The sequence below is a fragment of the Lampetra fluviatilis genome, chromosome 59 (genome assembly GCF_964198595.1).
Source record: "Lampetra fluviatilis chromosome 59, kcLamFluv1.1, whole genome shotgun sequence".
NCBI lineage: Eukaryota > Metazoa > Chordata > Hyperoartia > Petromyzontiformes > Petromyzontidae > Lampetra > Lampetra fluviatilis.
In genome coordinates, this window is record NC_136333.1 from 5,642,405 (window position 1) to 5,667,196 (window position 24,792).

Consider the following 24,792-nt stretch of genomic DNA (forward strand, 5'->3'; position numbering starts at 1 on the left):
CTACCAGCTCCCTCCGCAGAATGTGTTTTTCCCTTTGCTACTTCCAGATTCGTAACAACCGATACAAATGAAGCCCGCCGGACATTGTAGATTTTCGCGAACCAATATCATTTAGATCAACAAAAACCTCCACCCATCATCCATTTCCCTGCTGGGTGGCGTCGTCTTCGTCACGGGCGAGAAAGAGACGCGGGGATGACGTCCCCTATGAACAGCTGCAGGGATGAGGGGTTGTCCCAGGAACTCGAAGTTGGCATGACAGCTGCTTTGCGAGCGCCTATTAATAGCCGAGAGGAGCGCTTGGGGTCAGAGGTTTCCGCCCCCCCCCCCACCCCCCGTGACTTGTACACACACACACGCGTACACAACCAACACGTACACACACACGTACACAACCAACACGTACACACACACACGTACACAACCAACACACACACGCACACACACGCGTACACACACACGCGTACACACAAACACACACACGTACACACACAAACACGTACACACACGTACACACACAAACACGTACACACACGTACACACAAACACACACAGGTACACACACGTACACACAAACACGTACACACACAATCACACACGTACACACGTACACACAAACACGCACAGGTGCACACACGCAAACACGTACACACACGTACACACAAACACGTACACACACATACTCTTAGGTTTTTTCGGTAAAGTCACGTAGGTAAAAAATTAAAAATTACTAAAAGTAATAATAGAAATAAAATAAAAAATCACGACGTTTCGGAGGCAACACAAGTTCTCCGTCATCAGGTGGGACCGTCACAGCTAGATTTACTGTATCAAGTGTGGCGATGTGTTTATACACAGCGCACCATGTGCTCATTTAAGGCCGAGCCGACCTAGGGGAGGCCCAGGACCAGTGCTGATAATGGTTTGGAGCGTCGCGTGCTAACCGCTGCGCCACCGCTCCCCGCACGCGTACACAAAGACAAAGACCCCTCCCCCCCCGTGTCGCCTTACCAAACTGTTGGGGGCAAGTGATTGTTGGCGAGCACCTATGAAGGTTGGCACGGCACACGAGGGGGTGGGTGGCCAGCACCAAAGATAACGACAAAGACCCCCCGTGTAGCCTTAACAGAGTGGAGGGGCAAGTGCTGTTAGCGAGCACCTATGAAGGTCGGCACGGCACACGAGGGGGTGGGTGGCCAGCACCAAAGATCCCCCGTGTAGCCTTAACAGAATGTAGGGGCAAGTGCTGTTAGAAAGCACCTATGAAGGTTGACACAGGACACGAAGGGGATGGGTGACCAGCACCAAAGATAAAGATAAGGATCCCCCGTGTAGCCTTTACAGAGTGTAGGGGCAAGTGCAGTTAGCGAGCACCTATGAAGGTCGGCACGGTACACGAGAGGGTGGGTGGCCAGCACCAAAGATCCCCCGTGTAGCCTTAACAGAATGTAGGGGCAAGTGCTGTTAGCGAGCACTTATGAAGGTTGGCACAGGACACGAAGGGGTTGAGTGGCCAGCACCAAAGATAAAGACAAAGATCCCCCGTGTAGCCTTAACAGAATGTAGGGGCAAGTGCAGTTAGCGAGCACCTATGAAGGCCGGCACGGCGCACGAGGGGGTGGGTGGCCAGCCTACCACGCCCGACCGCCTTTGTCTCCCCAGTGGCCATGTTTACTACACACAGCGCCAGGTACTCATTTGAGTCCGAGTCGACCTAGGGGAGGCCCACGACCGGTGCAGATAATCGTCGCCGGTGTTGGCCGTGAGCGTGAATCGAACCCAGATCGCCGGGTTCGTAGCGCTAACCGCTGCACCACCGCTCCCCATGAGCACGCCCGTACACACACACACCCGACTTAGAACATATTGCGGGCAAACCCCAAATCACGCACAGGCAGAGAGAGAGAGAGGTGTGTGTTTGTTTGTGTTCACGCGCTTGAATCGTGCGCCAAATGCAGCTGTGTTTGTGTACACGAGTGGCAGGCAGAGCCGGGTTAAGCTACTGCGGGGTCCGTAGCATATGCTCGTTATAAAGGTGCCCTAAATATAAAAAACTAAACACGTGAAAACACACATTGTTTTAACTTGCACAGGAAAGTTAATGTGTTTTTTCATTTGCTATACGGCCAGATAATACGACGAATCGCTAACGTCGTACTCAGATTGTAAATGTTGCGGCTTGGCTCTCCAACACACACCGGTGTGCTGTACTAGTACACTACACTATACACCACTATACACTACACTATGCACTACACTATACACTACTATACACTACATTATACACTACTATACACTACTATACACTACACTATGCACTACACTATACACTACTATACACTACACTATACACTACTATGCACTACACTATACACCACTATACACTACTATACACTACACTGTACACTACTATACACTACACTATATATTACTATACACTACACTGTACACTACACTATACACTACACTATACACTACTATACACTACACTATACACTACACTATACACTACTATACACTACACTATACACTACTATACACTACACTATACACTACACTATACACTACTATACACTATACTATACACTACACTATACACTACACACTACTATACACTACACTATACACTACTATACACTACACTATATATTATACTATACACTATACACTATACTATACACTACACTATACACTACTATACACTACTATACACTACACTATACACTACTATACACTACACTATACACTACACTATACACTACACTATACACTACTATACACTACACTATACACTACACTATACACTACTATACGCTACACTATACACTACACTATACACTACTATTTACTACACTATACTATACACTATATATTACTATACACTACAATACACTGCACTATACACTGCACTATACACTGCACTATACACTACTATACACTACACTATACACTACTATACAATACACTATACACTACTATACACTGCACTATACACTACACTATAGACTACACTATACACCACTATACGCTACACTATACACTACTATACACTACACTATACACTACACTATACACCACTATACGCTACACTATACACTACTATACACTACTAAACACTACACTATACACTACACTACACACGAGTGCTGTACAAGCGACAAATTGGCCACGTTCTGTTTACGTGACAACCCTCACTAGTTGGCTGTGTCGGGTGGTGGGCGGGTTTAACGACGACACATTGATATCCTTACGCGGTCTGAACCCCCCAAAAAAGCCTGTATTATGGATAATATCCATCTGTTCCTTCTGTGTGGGTTAGAGTGTCTGTCCCTTGGCATGCGCGGGCTTAATCCGAGTGCTCCGTTTTTACCCCCCCCCCCCACGTCTGACCACTCATTAAGTAGCTGAAACATCTTCATATGTAGAGAACTTCGATTTAAAGCTTTCGTGACTGCAGGGATTCATCTTCTTGGTTCTTTCGGTAAAGTAACGTAGAAGGGAAGTAAGAAAATATTAAAAAATAAAACATAATAAAATAAAATAATTCTCACGACGTTTCCTGCGTAATGCATGGGCATAATATGACTTTGAAACCCCCCCGCCCACCTCCTACGCATTTCCCATGATTATGCTAAATTCCTCTTGATATGCACATTCTTTTTGTTAAGGCGCTCTTCTTCCACCTCCAACCCAGCTTATATATAAGCTCCTAGCTTGGCAGTGTCTCATTCTTCACCTGAAGACGGCTGCTTGCGTTGTAGCCGAAACGTCGTGAGAATTATTTTATTTTATTATGTTTTATTTTTATTATTTTATTACTTCCCTTCTACGTGACTTTACCGAAAGAACCAAGAAGATGTAGAGAACTGCAGAGCGATTGTCGGTAGCGCCGGTAGCCTTCCAGGCCTCGTGTCCGTGGCTCCTACTCAGCGGCTGCGAGACGCAATTTGCCCCGACGACGATCCCATTAATAAGGGGCCGTCCATAAATGACGTCACGCGATTTTGGACGATTTTTGACAACCCCCCCCCCCCCTCGTCACACGGCGTCACAAAAAGTCAGACCCCCCCCCTCCTCCTCCTCAAATATGACGTCACAAAGCTCTGTCCTCCCCCCCAAAAAATAAAAATGCTTCAAATCGCTTTAAACTCTTGTCATTGTGGTGCGTATTTAATGTGGCGCTGCACTCTGATGTTGTAGGAGACAACATTTATTACAAAGTCTATTTAATTAAGTAGAACGTGTTGTCTATATTTATTTAAAGTTGTGCATTTTTATGTGACATCACATTTCTCACCCCCCCCCCTCGTCACACATCGTCACAACTGTCTGACCCCCCCCCTCCCCCCAGGTGCGTGACGTCATTTATGGACGGCCCCTAAAACTAAACGTTAGAAATTGTTTCTATTACCGCATTGCCGCCATCACCATCATCACCACCACCACCACTAACCACCAACCACCACCACAATTATTATTTCTCATATCGTTACCACCATCATCACCATCACCGTTACCGCTGCCACCATCATCATCATCGCCGTCATCATTGTTGGAGGTCTGTAAATGAGCGCCCGCTATGAATAGCCCTGAACCTCACACGTCAGAGACCCCCCCCCTTCTCCTCCCCCCCACTTCTCCTCCCCCCCCTTCTCCCCCCCCCCCCCCCCTTATCCCCCCCCCCTTATCCCCCCTCTTCTCCCCCCTCTTCTCCCCCCCTTCTCCTCCCCCCCCCTTCTCCCCCCCCCCTTATCCCCCCCCCCTTCTCCCCCCTCTTCTCCCCCTTCTCCCCCCCTTCTCCCTCCCCCCTTCTCCCCCCTTCTCCTCCCCCCCTTCTCCCCCCCCCTTCGCCTCCCCCCTTCCCCCCCCCACTTCTCCTCCCCCCCTTCTCCCCCCCTTCTCCCCCTCTTCTCCCCCCCTTCTCCTCCCCCCTTCTCCCCCCCCTCCTTCTCCCCCCCTTCTCCTCCCCCCTCCTTCTCCCCCCCTTCTCCCCCCTTCTCCCCCCCCCCTTCTCCCCCCTTCTCCCTCCCCCCTTCTCCCCCCTTCTCCTCCCCCCCTTCTCCCCCCCCCCTTCGCCTCCCCCCTTCCCCCCCCACTTCTCCTCCCCCCCTTCTCCCCCCCCTTCTCCCCCCCTTCTCCTCCCCCCCTTCTCCCCCCCCCTTCGCCTCCCCCCTTCCCCCCCCCACTTCTCCTCCCCCCCTTCTCCCCCCCCTTCTCCCCCTCTTCTCCCCCCCTTCTCCTCCCCCCTTCTCCCCCCCCTCCTTCTCCCCCCCTTCTCCTCCCCCCTCCTTCTCCCCCCCTTCTCCCCCCTTCTCCCCCCCCCCCTTCTCCCCCCTTCTCCCTCCCCCCCTCTCCCCCCTTCTCCTCCCCCCCTTCTCCCCCCCCCCTTCGCCTCCCCCCTTCCCCCCCCACTTCTCCTCCCCCCCTTCTCCCCCCCCCTTCTCCCCCCCTTCTCCTCCCCGCAGACTCAGAATGAGAATGAGCGGCAGAGACGGTGAGATTGAGTTTCAGTGGAACGTGAACGGGACACGCGGACGCCCGATCGTTCTCAAAGTGTACCCCAACCCCCCCCCACCCATCGCTCAGGGAGACCCCCCCCCTCCTCCTGCTGCTGGCACGTTCGCAACGCGTACCCCCCCCCCCCTAAAAAAAAACAACACAACGCGATACGCAGGGGACGCCTCGTTGGAACATTTTCGAGAGTGAACTCCAAAGACAAATGCCTTCATTTGGGACAGGACGAGAACGAGTATTCACAACGCCCCCAAAAAACCAACCTCAATTATCTTCTTGGTTCTTTCGGTAAAGTCACGTAGAAGGGAAGTAATAAAATAGTAAAAATAAAACATACCTGAGGGCGGCTGCTTACGTTGTGGCCGAAACGTCGTGAGAATTATTTTATAATGTTTTATTTTTATTATTTTATTACTTCCCTTCTACGTGACTTTACCGAAAGAACCAAGAAGATGAATCCCTGCAGTCACGAAAGCTTTAAATCGAAATTTAAGTCTCACTCCTCACTCACCCTGGACTACGGCCTCACCCCTCACTCACCACCCCCCCCCCCGCCGGGACCACGGCCTCACCTCTCGCACGCGCGCACCGTCCACGCGGCGATGATCCACAGCGAGATGCTGAAGACGAGCAGCACGGTGCCGGGGCAGATGGTCATGAGCGTCTTCATGACGAAGCGCGTGTTGAAGTTGATCTTGTTGAGGGCGCCGATGCTTCGCGACGACGCGTCCGTGAACAGCTTGCTGTGCAGCAGCATGACGCGCGCGATCAGGTAGAGGCGCAGGAACATGGGGATGGAGAGGACGATGTCGACGTCAGCCGTGGTGACCGACTGCGCGTAGGAGAAGGCGAGTCGCGCCGTCCACACGAACGTGTAGCGCCCCGGCACCGGGTGGATGGCCGACACGCAGAGCTCGAGGGCGATGAAGAAGATGCGCTCGGAGCTCATAGCGATGCGCCAGTCGTCCGCACCGTTGTCCACCATGAACAGCTGAGCCGAGGGGGGGTGGGGTGGGGGGGTGGACGAGTTAGCGGGCGGTTGAGCAGAACGAAAACGAAATACAAATCCCCCCACCGCACTGTGTGGCCTGTGACAGACAGTTGGGGATGGCAAGAGCTAAAACTTTCGTTTTACGTCACAAGCCTTGCTAAGTGGCCGTGTCGGGTGGTGGCGGGTTTGACGACACATTTATATTTGCCCGCTCTAACCCAAAATAATGATTTTAAAAAACTTTATTAGGAACGCGCTACCGCTAGGCCGCATCATAGCCCCCGATGATGATTTTTTATTTTTTTTCCTGTTCCGAACCCAGGAAAGCCACACCGAGTCTGAGCACTCTCTTTCATGGGGGATCCTGCGACATTAAGATGTTTGGCCAACAGCAGTGAGTGTAGCGATTAGCGCTACGCTGCGCTACGAACCCGGCGACCCGAGTTCAATTTCCGCTCTTGGCCACCAGCGACGATTATCTGAACCGGTCCTGGGCTTCCCCTATGTCGACTCAGCCTCAAATGAGTACCCGGTGCGGTGTGAAAACATCGCCACTGGGGAGACAAAGGCAGTCGGGCGTGGTGCTAGCCACCCACCCCCTCGTGTGCTGTGCCCGCCTTCATAGGTGCCACTCGCTAACAGCACTTGCCCCTACAGTCTGTTAAGGCTACACGGGGGATCTTTGTCTTTGTTTTTTTAAACCTCTGGTTGGAAACGGGAGAACTCAGAGGGAACCCAGGGATGGAGAACGCACCAAACTCCACACAGGAAAAAAAAACTAAAACTAAACTATTTTAATTTTACCAGGTAAGGCCCACTGAGCTACGTAGATATTTCTTGGCTGTCACAAATGATAGCTCAATGAAGTGGCTCTTCACCATCGCGTGGAAATTTACGCCAACACTCTGAACGCGTGTTGCCGATTCTAAACGTGGAGGGCATATCCAGGAGCACCCGGAGAAAAATCCACGCGACCACGGGGAGAGAGAGAGACACTGCAAACTCCTGTTAGCGAGTAGCACCTACGAAGGCCGGCACGGCGCACGAGGGGGTGGGTGGCCAGCACCACGCCCGGCCGCCTTTGTCTCCCCAATGGCGATGTTCACACACCGCAGCAGGTACCCATTTGTGGCTGAGTCGACCTCGGGGAGGTCCCAGGGCCGGTTCAAATAATCGCCACCGGGCGCTTGTGGCCGTGAGCGGGAATCGAACTCGGGTCGGAAGCCACCGCAGTTCAGCAAGTTGGTGGACACGCACGCACACACGCGTCCACCCCACACCGGGTGAAGTCCACCAACTGCAAGAGTCGACCATGGGGAGGCTCCACCATAGGCAGTGTCCACCAGGGGCAGAGCGCTCGGTGTTTATACTCGGGAGGAATTTCCCGCTTTAAAAATATTTTTTTTCAAGACCGTCGGAAATTTCCCGCACGTACGGTGTCAACGAAGTTCAACATACATACTGCACATAAACTAACAGTAGCCATAGACTCAACACTACCCATATACTCAACACTACCCATAGACTCAACACTGCCCATAGACTCAACACTACCCATAGACTCAACACTGCCCATAGACTCAACACTGCCACATAGACTCAACACTGCCCATAGACTCAACACTGCCCATAGACTCAACACTGCCCATAGATCCAACACCGCCCATAGACTTAACACTGCCCATAGACTCAACACTGCCCATAGGACTTCAACACAGCCCATAGACTCAACTCTACCCATAGACTCAACACTGCCCATAGACTCAACACTACCCATAGACTCAACACTGCCCATAGACTCAACACTACCCATAGACTCAACACTGCCCATAGACTCAACACTACCCATAGACTCAACACTGCCCATAGACTCAACACTGCCCATAGACTCAACACCGCCCATAGACTCAACACCGCCCATAGACTCAACACTGCCCATAGACTCAACACAGCACATAGACTCAACACCGCCCATAGACTCAACACCGCCCATAGTCTCAACACCGCCCATAGACTCAACACCGCCCATAGACTCAACACTGCCCATAGACTCAACACTGCCCATAGACTCAACACCGCCCATAGACTCAACACTACCCACAGACTCAACACTGCCCACAGACTCAACACAGCACCTCCGATTAGCCTGGTTGGCTCCGGTCGGTGCGTACTTTGCGTACAGTGGTGGAGAGGGTGGGGGTAAAGGGGGTGAGATGTTGGGTAGATGGGTAGGTAGGTGGATGGGTAGGTGGGTGGATGGGTAGGTGGGTGGATGGGTAGGTGGGTGGATGGATGTGTGGGGGTGGGTGGGGGAGTGAGTTGGTGGATGGGTTGTGGATTTGGGTGGTAATTGTGTGAAAGAGTGCTCAGGTAGATGTGTGTGGATGAGTGAGTGGGTTGGAGAGCGAGTGTGTGGATGAGCGAGTGGGTGGGTTGTGAGAGCGAGTGTGTGGATGAGTGAGTGAGTGGGTTGGAGAGCGAGTGTGGGGATGAGTGAGTGGGTTGGAGAGCGAGTGTGTGGATGAGTGAGTGGGTTGGAGAGCGAGTGTGTGGATGAGCGAGTGGGTGGGTTGTGAGAGCGAGTGTGTGGATGAGTGAGTGAGTGGGTTGGAGAGCGAGTGTGGGGATGAGTGAGTGGGTTGGAGAGCGAGTGTGGGGATGAGTGAGTGGGTTGGAGAGCGAGTGTGTGGGTGAGTGAGTGGGTGGGTTGGAGAGTGAGTGTGTGGGTGAGTGAGTGGGTTGGAGAGCGAGTGTGTGGATGAGTGAGTGAGTGGGTTGGAGAGCGAGTGTGTGGATGAGTGAGTGGGTTGGAGAGTGAGTGTGTGGATGAGCGAGTGGGTTGGAGAGTGAGTGTGTGGATGAGTGAGTGAGTGGGTTGGAGAGCGAGTGTGTGGATGAGTGAGTGGGTTGGAGAGCGAGTGTGTGGATGAGCGAGTGGGTTGGAGAGTGAGTGTGTGGATGAGCGAGTGGGTGGGTTGGAGAGTGAGTGTGTGGATGAGTGAGTGGGTGGGTTGTGAGAGCGAGTGTGTGGATGAGCGAGTGGGTGGGTTGTGAGAGCGAGTGTGTGGATGAGTGAGTGAGTGGGTTGGAGAGCGAGTGTGTGGATGAGTGAGTGGGTTGGAGAGCGAGTGTGTGGATGAGCGAGTGGGTTGGAGAGAGAGTGTGTGGATGAGCGAGTGGGTGGGTTGGAGAGCGAGTGTGTGGATGAGTGAGTGTGTGGGTGAGCGAGTGGGTGGGTTGGAGAGCGAGTGTGTGGATGAGTGAGTGTGTGGGTTGGAGAGCGAGTGTGTGGATGAGTGAGTGTGTGGGTTGGAGAGCGAGTGTGTGGATGAGTGAGTGTGTGGGTGAGCGAGTGGGTGGGTTGGAGAGCGAGTGTGTGGATGAGTGAGTGGGTTGTGAGAGCGAGTGTGTGGATGAGTGAGTGTGTGGGTTGGAGAGTGAGTGTGTGGATGAGTGAGTGGGTTGGAGAGCGAGTGTGTGGATGAGTGAGTGGGTTGTGAGAGCGAGTGTGTGGATGAGTGAGTGGGTTGTGAGAGCGAGTGTGTGGATGAGTGAGTGTGTGGGTTGGAGAGCGAGTGTGTGGATGAGTGAGTGGGTTGTGAGAGCGAGTGTGTGGATGAGTGAGTGGGTTGGAGAGCGAGTGTGTGGATGAGTGAGTGTGTGGGTTGGAGAGTGAGTGTGTGGATGAGTGAGTGGGTTGGAGAGCGAGTGTGTGGATGAGCGAGTGGGTGGGTTGGAGAGCGAGTGTGTGGATGAGCGAGTGGGTGGGTTGGAGAGCGAGTGTGGGGATGAGTGTGTGGGTTGGAGAGCGAGTGTGTGGATGAGTGGGTGGGTTGGGAGAGCGAGTGTGTGGATGAGTGGGTGGGTTGGGAGAGCGAGTGTGGGGATGAGTGTGTGGGTTGGAGAGCGAGTGTGTGGATGAGTGAGTGGGTTGGAGAGCGAGTGTGTGGATAAGTGAGTGTGTGGGTTGGAGAGCGAGTGTGTGGATGAGTGAGTGGGTTGGAGAGCGAGTGTGTGGATGAGTGAGTGTGTGGGTTGGAGAGCGAGTGTGTGGATGAGTGAGTGGGTTGGAGAGCGAGTGTGTGGATGAGTGAGTGTGTGGGTTGGAGAGCGAGTGTGTGGATGAGTGAGTGGGTTGGAGAGCGAGTGTGTGGATAAGTGAGTGTGTGGGTTGGAGAGCGAGTGTGTGGATGAGTGAGTGTGTGGATGAGTGAGTGGGTGGGTTGGAGAGCGAGTGTGTGGATGAGTGTGTGGGTTGGAGAGCGAGTGTGTGGATGAGTGAGTGGGTTGGAGAGCGAGTGTGTGGATGAGTGAGTGGGTTGGAGAGCGAGTGTGTGGATGAGTGAGTGTGTGGGTTGGAGAGCGAGTGTGTGGATGAGTGAGTGGGTTGGAGAGCGAGTGTGTGGATGAGCGAGTGGGTGGGTTGGAGAGCGAGTGTGTGGATGAGCGAGTGGGTGGGTTGGAGAGCGAGTGTGGGGATGAGTGTGTGGGTTGGAGAGCGAGTGTGTGGATGAGTGGGTGGGTTGGGAGAGCGAGTGTGTGGATGAGTGGGTGGGTTGGGAGAGCGAGTGTGGGGATGAGTGTGTGGGTTGGAGAGCGAGTGTGGGGATGAGTGTGTGGGTTGGAGAGCGAGTGTGTGGATGAGCGAGCGAGCGAGCAAGTGCTCGGTTGAATTTAAGCGTAGGTGGATGGGCGGGTAGGCAAGCAAGCGGGTGGCAGGACGAGTGAACGAGCGAGTCGGCGGCCGAGCGGTTGTGCGGGTTTGAGTGGGCAGTTGAGCAAGTTGGTGGACGCGCGCGCGTCCACCCCGGACCTCATCAAAGGCCCCACGTGGCCGTTACGCCGGTGAAAAGGCACTCGCGGACAATAATGAGACGAAACGGCAACGCGCCGATTCATCACGGTAATGCGATCGGCCATCGAGAGGGAGCTTTTTCCGCACCCAGGGACGCGTAATTGCGCGCGCGTAGCCGTGGCGCAATTAATTTCCACCGCGAGCGGAGATTAATTGCGCCACGCGCAGGTTTCTGAGAAAATAACTCCGATTTGTTTAGCCTCCGTTTCGGAAATCCGAGGCATCGACGACGACGCGACACGAAGGGAGAGCGGCTCTCCTCCATCCACGTGACGCCACGCAGAAGGGCCCATTGACCGAAACGTCGCACCGGTTTCATGCAAAGGCCCATTGACTGAAACGTCGCACCGGTTACATGCAAAGGCCCATTGACCGAAACGTCGCCCCGGTTACATGCAAAGGTCCATTGCCTGAACACATCCCCCCCAATATTCAAATATGCTCAAAATGTCCCCCCAAATATATTGCTATAAAATAGATTTCTGTTTATATGATTGTGGTTATGGCTGTGACTTATTCATCCCTAATCTCTGCCATTACATACAATGAAACAAAAAAAGGTAAAAAATACAGAGCAATGTAATACAATACACTATTAGACATTATTGTAAAAAAAAAAAAAAAGTCCATCCCATGTGTTAGTGATTTTTTCTTTTATTTTAGGCAGGAAATGGCAGGAAAATCGTTTCAAATTTACATTTTTTTTCTGGGGGGGGGGGGTGGGGGGAGACCCCCAGACCCCCTGTAAGATTTGTTCCCCCCCAATGTTGACTCCATGGCTACGGCCTTAAATCGGATACTCGGTGGTGGTGACGACAATGATGATGATGATGATGATAACGATGCACACACACAATGGGTGACTCTGGTCACCACCCCAGAGCCGAACCACGGAGCCGAGTCACGTGGGCTCGGTTCCAAGACTCGCAACACACGGAGCAGGGCGAGGAGTTGGGGGGCGGGGTGCGGGGGGGGGCATCGTCACAGCAGCCGCGATTCACCACTCGGCTGCTCCTGGTGGCACAATCGCCTGGCTCATCATCTCGACGTGAGGTCGCAGCCGCTGCTCTACATCAGCATCAACACGAAGAGGAAGACAGATGCCTACAGACTCACACTGGGACCCATAGACTCACACAGAGACCCATAGAGTCACACATAGAACCATAGACTCACAGAGAGACCCAGAGACTCACACAGAGACCCATAGACTCACACAGAGACCCATAGACTCACACTGGGACCCATAGACTCACTCAGAGACCCATAGACTCACACAGAGACCCATAGACTCACACAGAGACCCATAGACTCACACAGAGACCCATAGACTCACACAGAGACCCATAGACTCACACAGAGACACATAGACTCACACAGAGACCCAGAGACTCACACAGAGACCCATAGTCTCACACAGAGACCCATAGACTCACACAGAGACCCATAGACTCACACAGAGACCCATAGACTCACACAGAGACCCATAGACTCACACTGGGACCCATAGACTCACACAGAGACCCATAGACTCACACAGAGACACATAGACTGACACAGAGACCCATAGACTCACCCAGAGACCCATAGACTCACACAGAGACCCATAGACTCACACAGAGACCCATATACTCACACAGAGACCATAGACTCACACAGAGACTCATAGACTCACCCAGACCCATAGACTCATACAGTGACCCATAGACTCACACAGAGACCCATAGACTCACCCAGACCCATAGACTCACACAGATACCTACAGACTCACACTGAGACCCAGAGACTCACACAGAGACCCAGAGACTCACACAGAGACCCATAGACTGGGGGTGATGGGTGGGAACCCTCGGAGGAGGAGGAGGACGGGGATTGGCTGCGGGGAAAAAAAACTGTGATGGAAGATTCGAGAAAGAGGGCTCAAGAAGGATACGAGGAGGGGAGTGGGTGAGTTGGTGGGGGGACGTTCAATGGAAGAGACGAGCTTCAGAACTGAGAGCGAAGCCCGGGGCTAGCATCGTCGCCGTGTCTGTGATAAAGAGGCTCCGAGTATACAGCCGTCGGAGTGACTTCACGTGCACGGGACCCTCCTTGACGGCCACCCGCGGGAAAGATTTTCGGGCGAGGTCTGCGAGCGATCCGCCAACCCTCGCTGCTGCTGCTGAGTTGCTGCTGCTGCTGAGTTGCTGCTGCTGCTGAGTTGCTGCTTCTGCTGAGTTGCTGCTGCTGCTGCGTTGCTGCTGCTGCTGAGTTGCTGCTGCTGCTGCTGGCGCTGCTGCTGCTACGTTGCTGCTGCTGCTGCTGCGTTGCTGCTGCTGCTGCTGCTGCGGCTGCTGCTGCGTTGCTGCTGCTGCTGCTGGCGCTGCTGCTGCTGCGTTGCTGCTGCTGCTGCGTTGCTGCTGCTGCTGCGGCTGCTGCTGCGTTGCTGCTGCTGCGTTGCTGCTGCTGCTGCTGGACTAGAGGCAGCAGCTTGCAGCAGCGTGAGCTTTCACCGTGAGCTTCCACCGTGAGCTTTCACCGTGAGCTTTCACCGTGAGCTTCCACCGTGAGCTTTCACCGTGAGCTTCCACCGTGAGCTTTCACCGTGAGCTTTCACCGTGAGCTTCCACCGTGAGCTTTCACCGTGAGCTTCCACCGTGAGCTTCCACTGTGAGCTTTCACCGTGAACTTTCACCGTGAGCTTTCACCGTGAGCTTTCACCGTGCGCCGTCACCGTGCCTGCGTGTGGCTCTACGCGTCCCGTGGGGAGGGGGGAAGAGTTGTCATCTGGGGGGGCGGGGGGTGGTGGTGGGGGGGTGTTGCGGGTGGGGTGGCGGGTCTCGGCTAGAGGGGGCAAGTGTCCTTGAAGGGAGAGCGACGCGGAGCGACGGGGTCTGGGGACCGGTGACAGATATAGCAAAGGCGGCGGTCACATGCACACATCACTCAAGGGCACAGCGCGCACACGCGTGAACACTCGCACACGTTGAACACACGTGTCGGCTTTCGCGACCGATATTATCCATAATGAAGGTTTTTGGGTTCGATCGCGTTGTTCATAAAGGTGTCGTGACCCTCCACCACCCGACACGGCCAATCAGCAATGAAAAAAAGTGTCACGTTGACAAAAGACAAATAGTTCACTGCTTTAGCCCACCGGCGTGTTGAAGAGTGAATCCACGACATTTACATGCCGGATGTAATTACCAGCGCAACGTCGTACTACTCAAACATCAAAACCCGTTTGCAGAGGTCGCAAACGGGTTTTGATTCCTTACCCGTACCCGTACCCGGCCGCACCAGAGTCGCAAACGGCTACCCGTACCCGGCCGGGTACGGGTAGCCGGGTATCGGGTAGGGTACGGGTTGCGACCTCTGCTGAGCGGTGGTCTTTCGCGAGGTACCTGGACTTCCCGCGCGTGGTACAGGATGATGAGGCCCAGCAGGATGATGGTGGAGAGGCTGATGAGGCACTTGAGAGCCAGCGAATACAGGGACGCCTGCAAAGCACGCAGAGAGCAGGAAAAACACCACACGCAATGATCTCCCCGCCCCCTGGATATCCCGGTCACAAACGACGGCACCGGTGCAAACAACCCCCATCGCGCGAGCGTCCGTTCTGCAGCAAACCCTGGCACACGGGGTAAGGGGCCGTCCATAAATGACGTCACGCGATTTTGGACGATTTTTTACCCCCCCCCCCTCGTCACACGGCGTCACAAAAAGTCAGACCCCCCCCTGAAATATGACGTCACAAAGCTCTCCTCCCCCCCCCCCCCCCAAAAAGTATAAAATATGCTTCAAATCGCTTTAAACTATTGTCATTGTAGTGCGTATTTAATGTGGCGCTGCACTCTGATGTTGTAGGAGAAAACATTAAAAAGTCTAATTTTAATTAAGTAGAACGTGTTGTCTACATTTATTTAAAGTTGCGCATTTTGATGCGACGTCACATTTCTAAACCCCCACCCCCCTCGTCACACATCGTCACCAATGTCTGACCCCCCCCCCTAGGTGCGTGACGTCATTTATGGACGGCCCCTAAGGGTGGACGGCACGACCACCCCGAACCGGGGGGGGGGGGGGGGGGGTCGAACTCGCAAACCCTTCCGAGCGTGAGCCACTCGCTCTCCCGCTCGCTCTCCCGTCGGCCCGGTCAGCGGAGATGCTCATTATGGGATCGTGGTCCGCCGTGACATCGCTGCTGCACATTTGCGAATGAAACGTGGCGTTTTAGAGCGTTTGGCTGCTACCAGTGTGCACACGATGACGATGATGGGCCCACTTCGCTGAGCCGTCGTTTGTGATGACCAGGTCGCTTCTGCAAAACAATGAGCTGTATAGCTCAGCCTTACCCGGTAAAATAAAAAAAAGTTTAGTTTTCATCTTCTTGGTTCTTTCGGTAAAGTCACGTAGAAGGGAAATAATAAAATAATAGAATAATAAAAATAAACCATAAAAATAAAATAATTTTTTTTATTATTATTATGATTTATTTATTTTATTTTAATAAATACATATTTCTACTATTTTTTTTATTATGTTTAATTTATTTTATTTTATTATTTCCCTTCTACGTGACTTTACCAAAAGAACCAAGAAGATGAATCCCTGCTGCAGTCACGAAAGCTTTAAATCGAAATTGTTTCGTTTTGTTTCATACTCGAGTCGATGGGTTCGTAGCACAGCACGCTAACCACTGCGCCACCGCCCCCCCATAAAGACAAAGATCCCCCGTATAGCCTTAACAGACTGTAGGGGCAAGTGCTGTTAGCGTGCACCTATAAAGGCCGGCACAGCCAACACCACGCCCGGGCGCCTTTGTCTCCCCAGTGGCGATGTTTACTACACACCGCAGCAGGTACTCATTTGAGGCTGAGTCGACCTCGGGGAGGCCCAGAACCGGTTCAGATAATCGTCACTGGGTGTTGGCCGTGAGCGGGAATTGAACGGGGGTCGCCGGGTTCGTAGCTCAGCGTAGCGCTAACCGCTGCACCACCGCTCCCCACTCACACCGACACACACACACACCGACACACACTCACACCGACACACACTCACACCGCTCCCCACTCACACCGACACACACACACACCGACACACACACACACCGCTCCCCACTCACACCGACACACACACACACCGACACACACACACACCGACACACACTCACACCGCTCCCCACTCACACCGACACACACACACACCGACACACACTCACACCGCTCCCCACACACACCGACACACACACACACCGACACACACTCACACCGCTCCCCACTCACACCGACACACACACACACCGACACACACACACACCGCTCCCCACTCACACCGACACACACACACACCGACACACACACACACCGACACACACTCACACCGCTCCCCACTCACACCGACACACACACACACCGACACACACTCACACCGCTCCCCACACACACCGACACACACACACACCGACACACACTCACACCGCTCCCCACTCACACCGACACACACACACACCGACACACACACACACCGACACACACTCACACCGCTCCCCACTCACACCGACACACACACACACCGACACACACCGCTCCCCACTCACACCGACACACACACACACACACCGACACACACTCACACCACTCCCCACACACACCGACACACACACACACCGACACACACTCACACCGCTCCCCACTCACACCGACACACACACACACTCACACCGACACACACACACACACCGACACACACACACACCGACACACACTCACACCGCTCCCCACTCACACCGACACACACACACACTCACACCGACACACACACTCACACCGACACACACACACACCGACACACACACACACCGACACACACACACACCGACACACACACACACCGACACACACACACACACGTGTCCTCTTGACACACGTGTGAACGCTTTCTAGGGGACCCCCATGAAGATTGACACTCTGTGTTCCACCCCATCGCGACTCAAGGCTAGCGGCCGTCTGGAACTCGCTCAGCGGACCTTACGTGGTAAAAAATTAACCCGTAAAAACAAAGTTTTTCACTATAAATCCTTTATATGCGTGGCGGCTAGAGTCCTCTCGTCCTCTGGCTTGAGATGGCTGCCACCTATGGGTCAGATGATTGCCTGCCACCATTAAGCAATTGGTAATTAAATATAAAAAAAAATTCCTAAAAAGTGTAACATTTTGGGAAAAAAAATTTTCACGAACATTAATTGTCTGGCACAACGAGTCTGTGTGCAAAATGTCAGCTCGATTGGATCACGGGAAGTGGGTTAAAAAAACGACCGAAAGATTTGCACGGTCGTAAGCGCGCAAGCAAGCAAGCAAGTGAACTTAATATAAAGGATTAAAATTTTAAAATAATGAGCTCAACCCAATTACTCTCGCCCCCCACCCCCCACTGATCGCACGTAGGCAAAGTCGCTTGGACTTCGGGGAAGAACGCTAATTGAATTAAAGGGGGTGGACGTGGGGGGGGGGGTTAGCGTCGTGAGCGATGACCGGGCCAGTGCTCTCTGTGTCGCCGTGGGGCCCCAAGCAATAGTGGAGCCAGGATTGTCAGGTAGGGGGGGGGGCAACCCCTCCAGCAATGAAAGATGATAGGGGAGTTGTTAGTAAACAAGGACTTGTCCCTGGCCTTTTATTCGACGCGTGTGCGGCGATGGCGCGGCCATCGATCGAGGGTCGAATTCGAACCGCGTTGTGTGATCGGCATCGCGCTCGCTGAAGGTGAATGCCTTCAGGGAAGTCGTGTGTCCTGTATACGCAATTGCGCACAATTCTGTGAGTCACTTATAGCCGCTTTGTCGCTACTTATTGCCAATTATGGATTCAGACTATTGTCCTATCATCTCATAGAGTCCCTGGCACGTAATAATATGCTACACAGTGGCAGTGGGGGAGGCAAAATGCCGATTTATTACGAATAAACCCCAATGATCCGATCGAAATTAGGGATTTCGATCGGATCATTGGGGGGGGGGGGGGGGGGGCACGTGCCACCCCCCCACTGGCCCCAAGGTTGTCCGTGGTGGTGGAGGGAGGGGGGTGGTGGTGCAGGGCCCGGGGCAAATCTCCTACCACGTGGGCCCCCCCCCCCCCACCGCCCCCCCCGCCCCCCTTAGAATCTCTGTGGGCATCTCAGCGCTTTTGTCACACTTGTCCACCAGAACACGAGAGACGGAGAGAGAGACAGAGAACGGTCGTCTCAATGGACGACTGTCCCTCTCCTTAATGCTCTTAGTGTCCTCTGGGCAGAGGTCGCAAACGGGTTTTGATTCCTTACCCGTACCCGTACCCGGCCACACCAGGGTCGCAAACGGCTACCCGTACCCAGCCGGGTACGGGTAGCCGGGTATCGGGTAGGGTACGGGTATCGGGTAGGGTACGGGTATCGGGTAGGGTACGGGTATCGGGCAGGGTACGGGTATCGGGTAGGGTACGGGTATCGGGCAGGGTACGGGTATCGGGTAGGGTACGGGTATCGGGCAGGGTACGGGTATCGGGCAGGGTACGGGTATCGGGTAGGGTACGGGTATCGGGCAGGGTACGGGTATCGGGTAGGGTACGGGTATCGGGTAGGGTACGGGTATCGGGCAGGGTACGGGTATCGGGTAGGGTACGGGTATCGGGTAGGGTACGAGTATCGGGTAGGGTACGGGTATCGGGTAGGGTACGGGTATCGGGTAGGGTACGGGTATCGGGTAGGGTACGGGTATCGGGTAGGGTACGGGTATCGGGTACGGGTAGCCGGGTATCGGGTAGGGTACGGGTATTGGGTAGGGTACGGGTATCGGGTAGGGTACGAGTATCGGGTAGGGTAGCCGGGTATCGGGTAGGGTACGGGTATCGGGTAGGGTACGGGTATCGGGTAGGGTACGGGTATCGGGTAGGGTAGCCGGGTATCGGGTAGGGTACGGGTATCGGGTAGGGTACGGGTATCGGGTAGGGTAGCCGGGTATCGGGTTGGGTACGGGTATCGGGTAGGGTACGGGTATCGGGTAGGGTACGGGTATCGGGTACCCGATTGCCACCTCTGCCTCTGGGGTTCCCCAGTGCTCGACTATGAGGCCGACTGTTGCTCAGCCGGTGCGTACGCTATGCCCCCTTGGGCACACTTGCGTTGTCGTCATGGCTTGGGACTTTCGCTTTAATGCCCGATGGCTCGCACGATTCATCTCCAGGGTCAGAGTCTTTACTTGGACGGGAGGTGTCCGATGAGCAATGATTCCAGTGTGGTGGTGTCCGTGCTATCGCGTTGCCTCGCCGAGGTCAATTTGTGGATGCACTCGTGAATTTCAACAACAAAAACATTACGTTCTCGGGTTCCCCACGTCAAGTGCGTAAGTTTGGATGGGTTTTAGTATGGCCATAGACGGGACTTTAAATCCATCTTCCTCGAAGGTCAGAAACATGAGTGTTGTCCCAGACCCCTGGTTTGACATTTGAGGCCCACGTACATTATATGACCAAAATAGTTCATCCATTTACTCGACTAAGACCTAAGCTGTCACTTCCTGATGCCCTGAGGCTGGCGGACGCCTTTATTTCATCCAGACCGGATTACTGCAATGCCTTGCTTGCTGGCGTTTTAAATAGACTCCAATATGTGTAAGACTCAGAAGCACAAGTTTTAACCAGATCGAAATCGTGTGACCTGATCACATCCTCTCCTTTCATCCCCTTGCAGCTACTCGCGGTGCCACTACGACTGCTGGGTGATGATGATGGTGATGGTGAAGATGGTGATGATAATAATGGTGATGATGGTGGTGAAGATGATGGTGATGATGGTGATGATGATGATAATAATGGTGGTGGCGGTGATGATGGTGAAGATGGTGGTGATGATGAGGATGATAATAATGGTGATGATGGTGGTGATGATGATGATAATAATGGTGATGATGATAATAATGGTGATGATGGTGGTGGTGAAGATGATGGTAATCATAGCGATGAAAATAATGATGGTGATGATGCTTACGACAACGGCCCTGGCATACCAGTGACCTCCTGATAGTCATCAATCCTCATTCCTGTTCCTCCGACTCATCTCACTCACTCACTCCTCACTCACTCATCTCACTCCTCACTCACTCCTGACTCACTCCTCACTCACTCACTCACTCCTCACTCACTCCTGACTCACTCACTCACTCACTCCTCACTCACCTCACTCACTCCTGACTCACTCCTGACTCACTCCTCACTCACTCCTCACTCACTCCTGACTCACTCACTCACTCACTCCTCACTCACCTCACTCACTCCTGACTCACTCCTGACTCACTCCTCACTCACTCACTCACTCCCTCCTACTCACCTCACTCACTCCTGACTCACTCCTCACTCACTCCTCACTCACTCACTCACTCACTCACTCCTCACTCACTCCTCACTCACTCCTCACTCACTCACTCACTCCCTCCTACTCACCTCACTCACTCCTCACTCACTCCTCACTCACTCACTCACTCACTCCTCACTCACTCACTCCTCACTCACTCACTCCCTCCTACTCACCTCACTCACTCCTCACTCACTCCTCACTCACTCCTCACTCACTCACTCCTCACTCACTCACTCCTCACTCACTCACTCCCTCCTACTCACCTCACTCACTCCTGACTCACTCACTCACTCACTCCTCACTCACTCACTCACTCCTCACTCCTCACTCACTCACTCCTCACTCACTCACTCACTCACTCACTCCTCACTCACTCCTCACTCACTCACTCACTCACTCCTCACTCACTCACTCACTCCTCACTCACTCCTCACTCACTCACTCACTCACTCACTCACTCCTCACTCACTCACTCACTCACTCACTCCTCACTCACTCCTCACTCACTCACTCCTCACTCCTCACTCACTCACTCCTCACTCACTCACTCACTCACTCCTCACTCACTCACTCCTCACTCACTCACTCCTCACTCACTCACTCACTCCTCACTCACTCACTCACTCCTCACTCACTCACTCACTCACTCACTCACTCACTCACTCCTCACTCACTCACTCACTCCTCACTCACTCACTCACTCACTCCTCACTCACTCACTCACTCACTCCTCACTCACTCACTCACTCCTCACTCACTCACTCACTCACTCACTCCTCACTCACTCACTCACTCCTCACTCACTCACTCCTCACTCACTCACTCCTCACTCACTCCTCACTCACTCCTCACTCACTCCTCACTCACTCACTCCCTCCTACTCACCTCACTCACTCCTGACTCACTCACTCACTCACTCCTCACTCACTCACTCACTCCTCACTCACTCACTCACTCCTCACTCACTCCTCACTCACTCACTCACTCCTCACTCACCTCACTCACTCCTGACTCACTCCTGACTCACTCCTCACTCACTCACTCCCTCCTACTCACCTCACTCACTCCTGACTCACTCCTCACTCACTCCTCACTCACTCACTCCTCACTCACTCCTCACTCACTCACTCACTCCCTCCTACTCACCTCACTCACTCCTGACTCACTCACTCACTCACTCCTCACTCACTCACTCACTCACTCCTCACTCACTCCTCACTCACTCCTCACTCACTCACTCCTCACTCACTCACTCCTCACTCACTCACTCCCTCCTACTCACCTCACTCACTCCTGACTCACTCACTCACTCACTCCTCACTCACTCACTCACTCACTCCTCACTCACTCACTCCTCACTCACTCACTCACTCCTCACTCACTCCTCACTCACTCACTCACTCACTCCTCACTCACTCACTCACTCACTCCTCACTCACTCACTCACTCACTCCTCACTCACTCACTCACTCACTCCTCACTCACTCACTCACTCCTCACTCACTCACTCACTCCTCACTCACTCACTCACTCACTCACTCCTCACTCACTCACTCCTCACTCCTCACTCACTCCTCACTCACTCACTCACTCACTCACTCCTCACTCACTCACTCCTCACTCACTCACTCCTCACTCACTCACTCACTCACTCACTCACTCCTCACTCACTCACTCACTCCTCACTCACTCACTCACTCACTCCTCACTCACTCACTCCTCACTCACTCCTCACTCACTCCTCACTCACTCCTCACTCACTCACTCACTCCTCACTCACTCCTCACTCACTCACTCCTCACTCACTCCTCACTCACTCCTCACTCACTCACTCACTCACTCACTCCTCACTCACTCCTCACTCACTCACTCACTCACTCACTCACTCACTCACTCACTCCTCACTCACTCCTCACTCACTCACTCCTCACTCACTCACTCCTCACTCACTCCTCACTCACTCCTCACTCACTCACTCCTCACTCACTCCTCACTCACTCCTCACTCACTCCTCACTCACTCACTCCTCACTCACTCACTCACTCACTCCTCACTCACTCCTCACTCACTCCTCACTCACTCACTCACTCCTCACTCACTCACTCCTCACTCACTCCTCACTCACTCCTCACTCACTCCTCACTCACTCACTCCTCACTCACTCCTCACTCACTCACTCACTCCTCACTCACTCACTCACTCACTCACTCCTGACTCACTCCTCACTCACTCACTCCTCACTCACTCCTCACTCACTCACTCCTCACTCACTCCTCACTCACTCCTCACTCACTCACTCACTCACTCACTCCTCACTCACTCACTCACTCACTCACTCCTCACTCACTCACTCCTCACTCACTCCCTCACTCCTCACTCACTCACTCACTCACTCCTCACTCACTCACTCACTCACTCACTCACTCACTCACTCACTCACTCACTCACTCACTCACTCCTCACTCACTCACTCACTCACTTACTCACTCACTCACTCCTCACTCCTCACTCACTCACTCACTCCTCACTCACTCCTCACTCACTCCTCACTCACTCACTCACTCACTTACTCACTCACTCACTCCTCACTCACTCACTCACTCACTCCTCACTCACTCACTCCTCACTCACTCCTCACTCACTCACTCACTCACTCACTCACTCCTCACTCACTCACTCACTCACTCCTCACTCACTCACTCACTCACTCCTCACTCACTCACTCACTCACTCACTCCTCACTCACTCACTCACTCACTCCTCACTCACTCACTCACTCACTTACTCACTCACTCACTCCTCACTCCTCACTCACTCACTCACTCCTCACTCACTCCTCACTCACTCACTCACTCACTCACTCACTCCTCACTCACTCACTCACTCACTCACTCCTCACTCACTCCTCACTCACTCACTCCTCACTCACTCCTCACTCACTCACTCCTCACTCACTCCTCACTCACTCACTCCTCACTCACTCCTCACTCACTCCTCACTCACTCCTCACTCACTCACTCCTCACTCACTCCTCACTCACTCCTCACTCACTCCTCACTCACTCACTCACTCACTCACTCCTCACTCACTCACTCCTCACTCACTCACTCACCTCACTCACTCCTCACTCACTCACTCCTCACTCACTCACTCACCTCACTCACTCCTCACTCACTCCTCACTCACTCACTCCTCACTCACTCACTCACTCACTCCTCACTCACTCCTGACTCACTCCTCACTCACTCCTCACTCACTCACTCACTCCTACTCACTCCCTCACTCCTCACTCACTCCTCACTCACTCACTCACTCACTCACTCCTCACTCACTCACTCCTCACTCACTCACTCACTCCTCACTCACTCCTCACTCACTCCTCACTCACTCCTCACTCACTCACTCACTCACTCCTCACTCACTCACTCCTCACTCACTCCTCACTCACTCCTCACTCACTCCTCACTCAATCCTCACTCACTCACTCACTCCTCACTCCTCACTCACTCACTCATTTACTCACTCACTCACTCCTCACTCACTCACTCACTCCTCACTCACTCACTCACTCACTCACTCCTCACTCACTCACTCACTCCTCACTCCTCACTCACTCACTCACTCCTCACTCACTCACTCACTCACTCCTCACTCACTCACTCACTCCTCACTCACTCACTCACTCCTCACTCACTCACTCACTCCTCACTCACTCACTCACTCACTCCTCACTCACTCACTCACTCCTCACTCACTCACTCACTCACTCCTCACTCACTCACTCACTCACTCCTCACTCACTCACTCACTCACTCCTCACTCACTCACTCACTCACTCCTCACTCACTCACTCACTCCTCACTCACTCACTCACTCCTCACTCACTCACTCACTCCTCACTCACTCACTCACTCCTCACTCACTCACTCACTCACTCCTCACTCACTCACTCACTCACTCCTCACTCACTCCTCACTCACTCACTCACTCCTCACTCACTCACTCACTCCTCACTCCTCACTCACTCACTCACTCACTCCTCACTCACTCACTCACTCCTCACTCACTC

At 53.4% G+C, this 24,792-nt stretch overlaps 1 protein-coding gene across 1 annotated transcript in view; it reads right to left on the reverse strand.

Annotated features, from left to right (window-relative positions):
- Nucleotides 1-24,792, reverse strand: part of LOC144950840 (small conductance calcium-activated potassium channel protein 2-like) — a 47,416-nt gene that overhangs the window by 11,340 nt on the left and 11,284 nt on the right. The window contains exons 3-4 of the mRNA XM_078880964.1: nt 14,744-14,839; nt 6,087-6,505 (exon numbers count right to left, since the gene is read on the reverse strand). Of these exons, the coding sequence (XP_078737090.1) occupies nt 6,087-6,505; nt 14,744-14,839 (515 nt within the window). The remainder of the gene's footprint in view (nt 1-6,086; nt 6,506-14,743; nt 14,840-24,792) is intronic.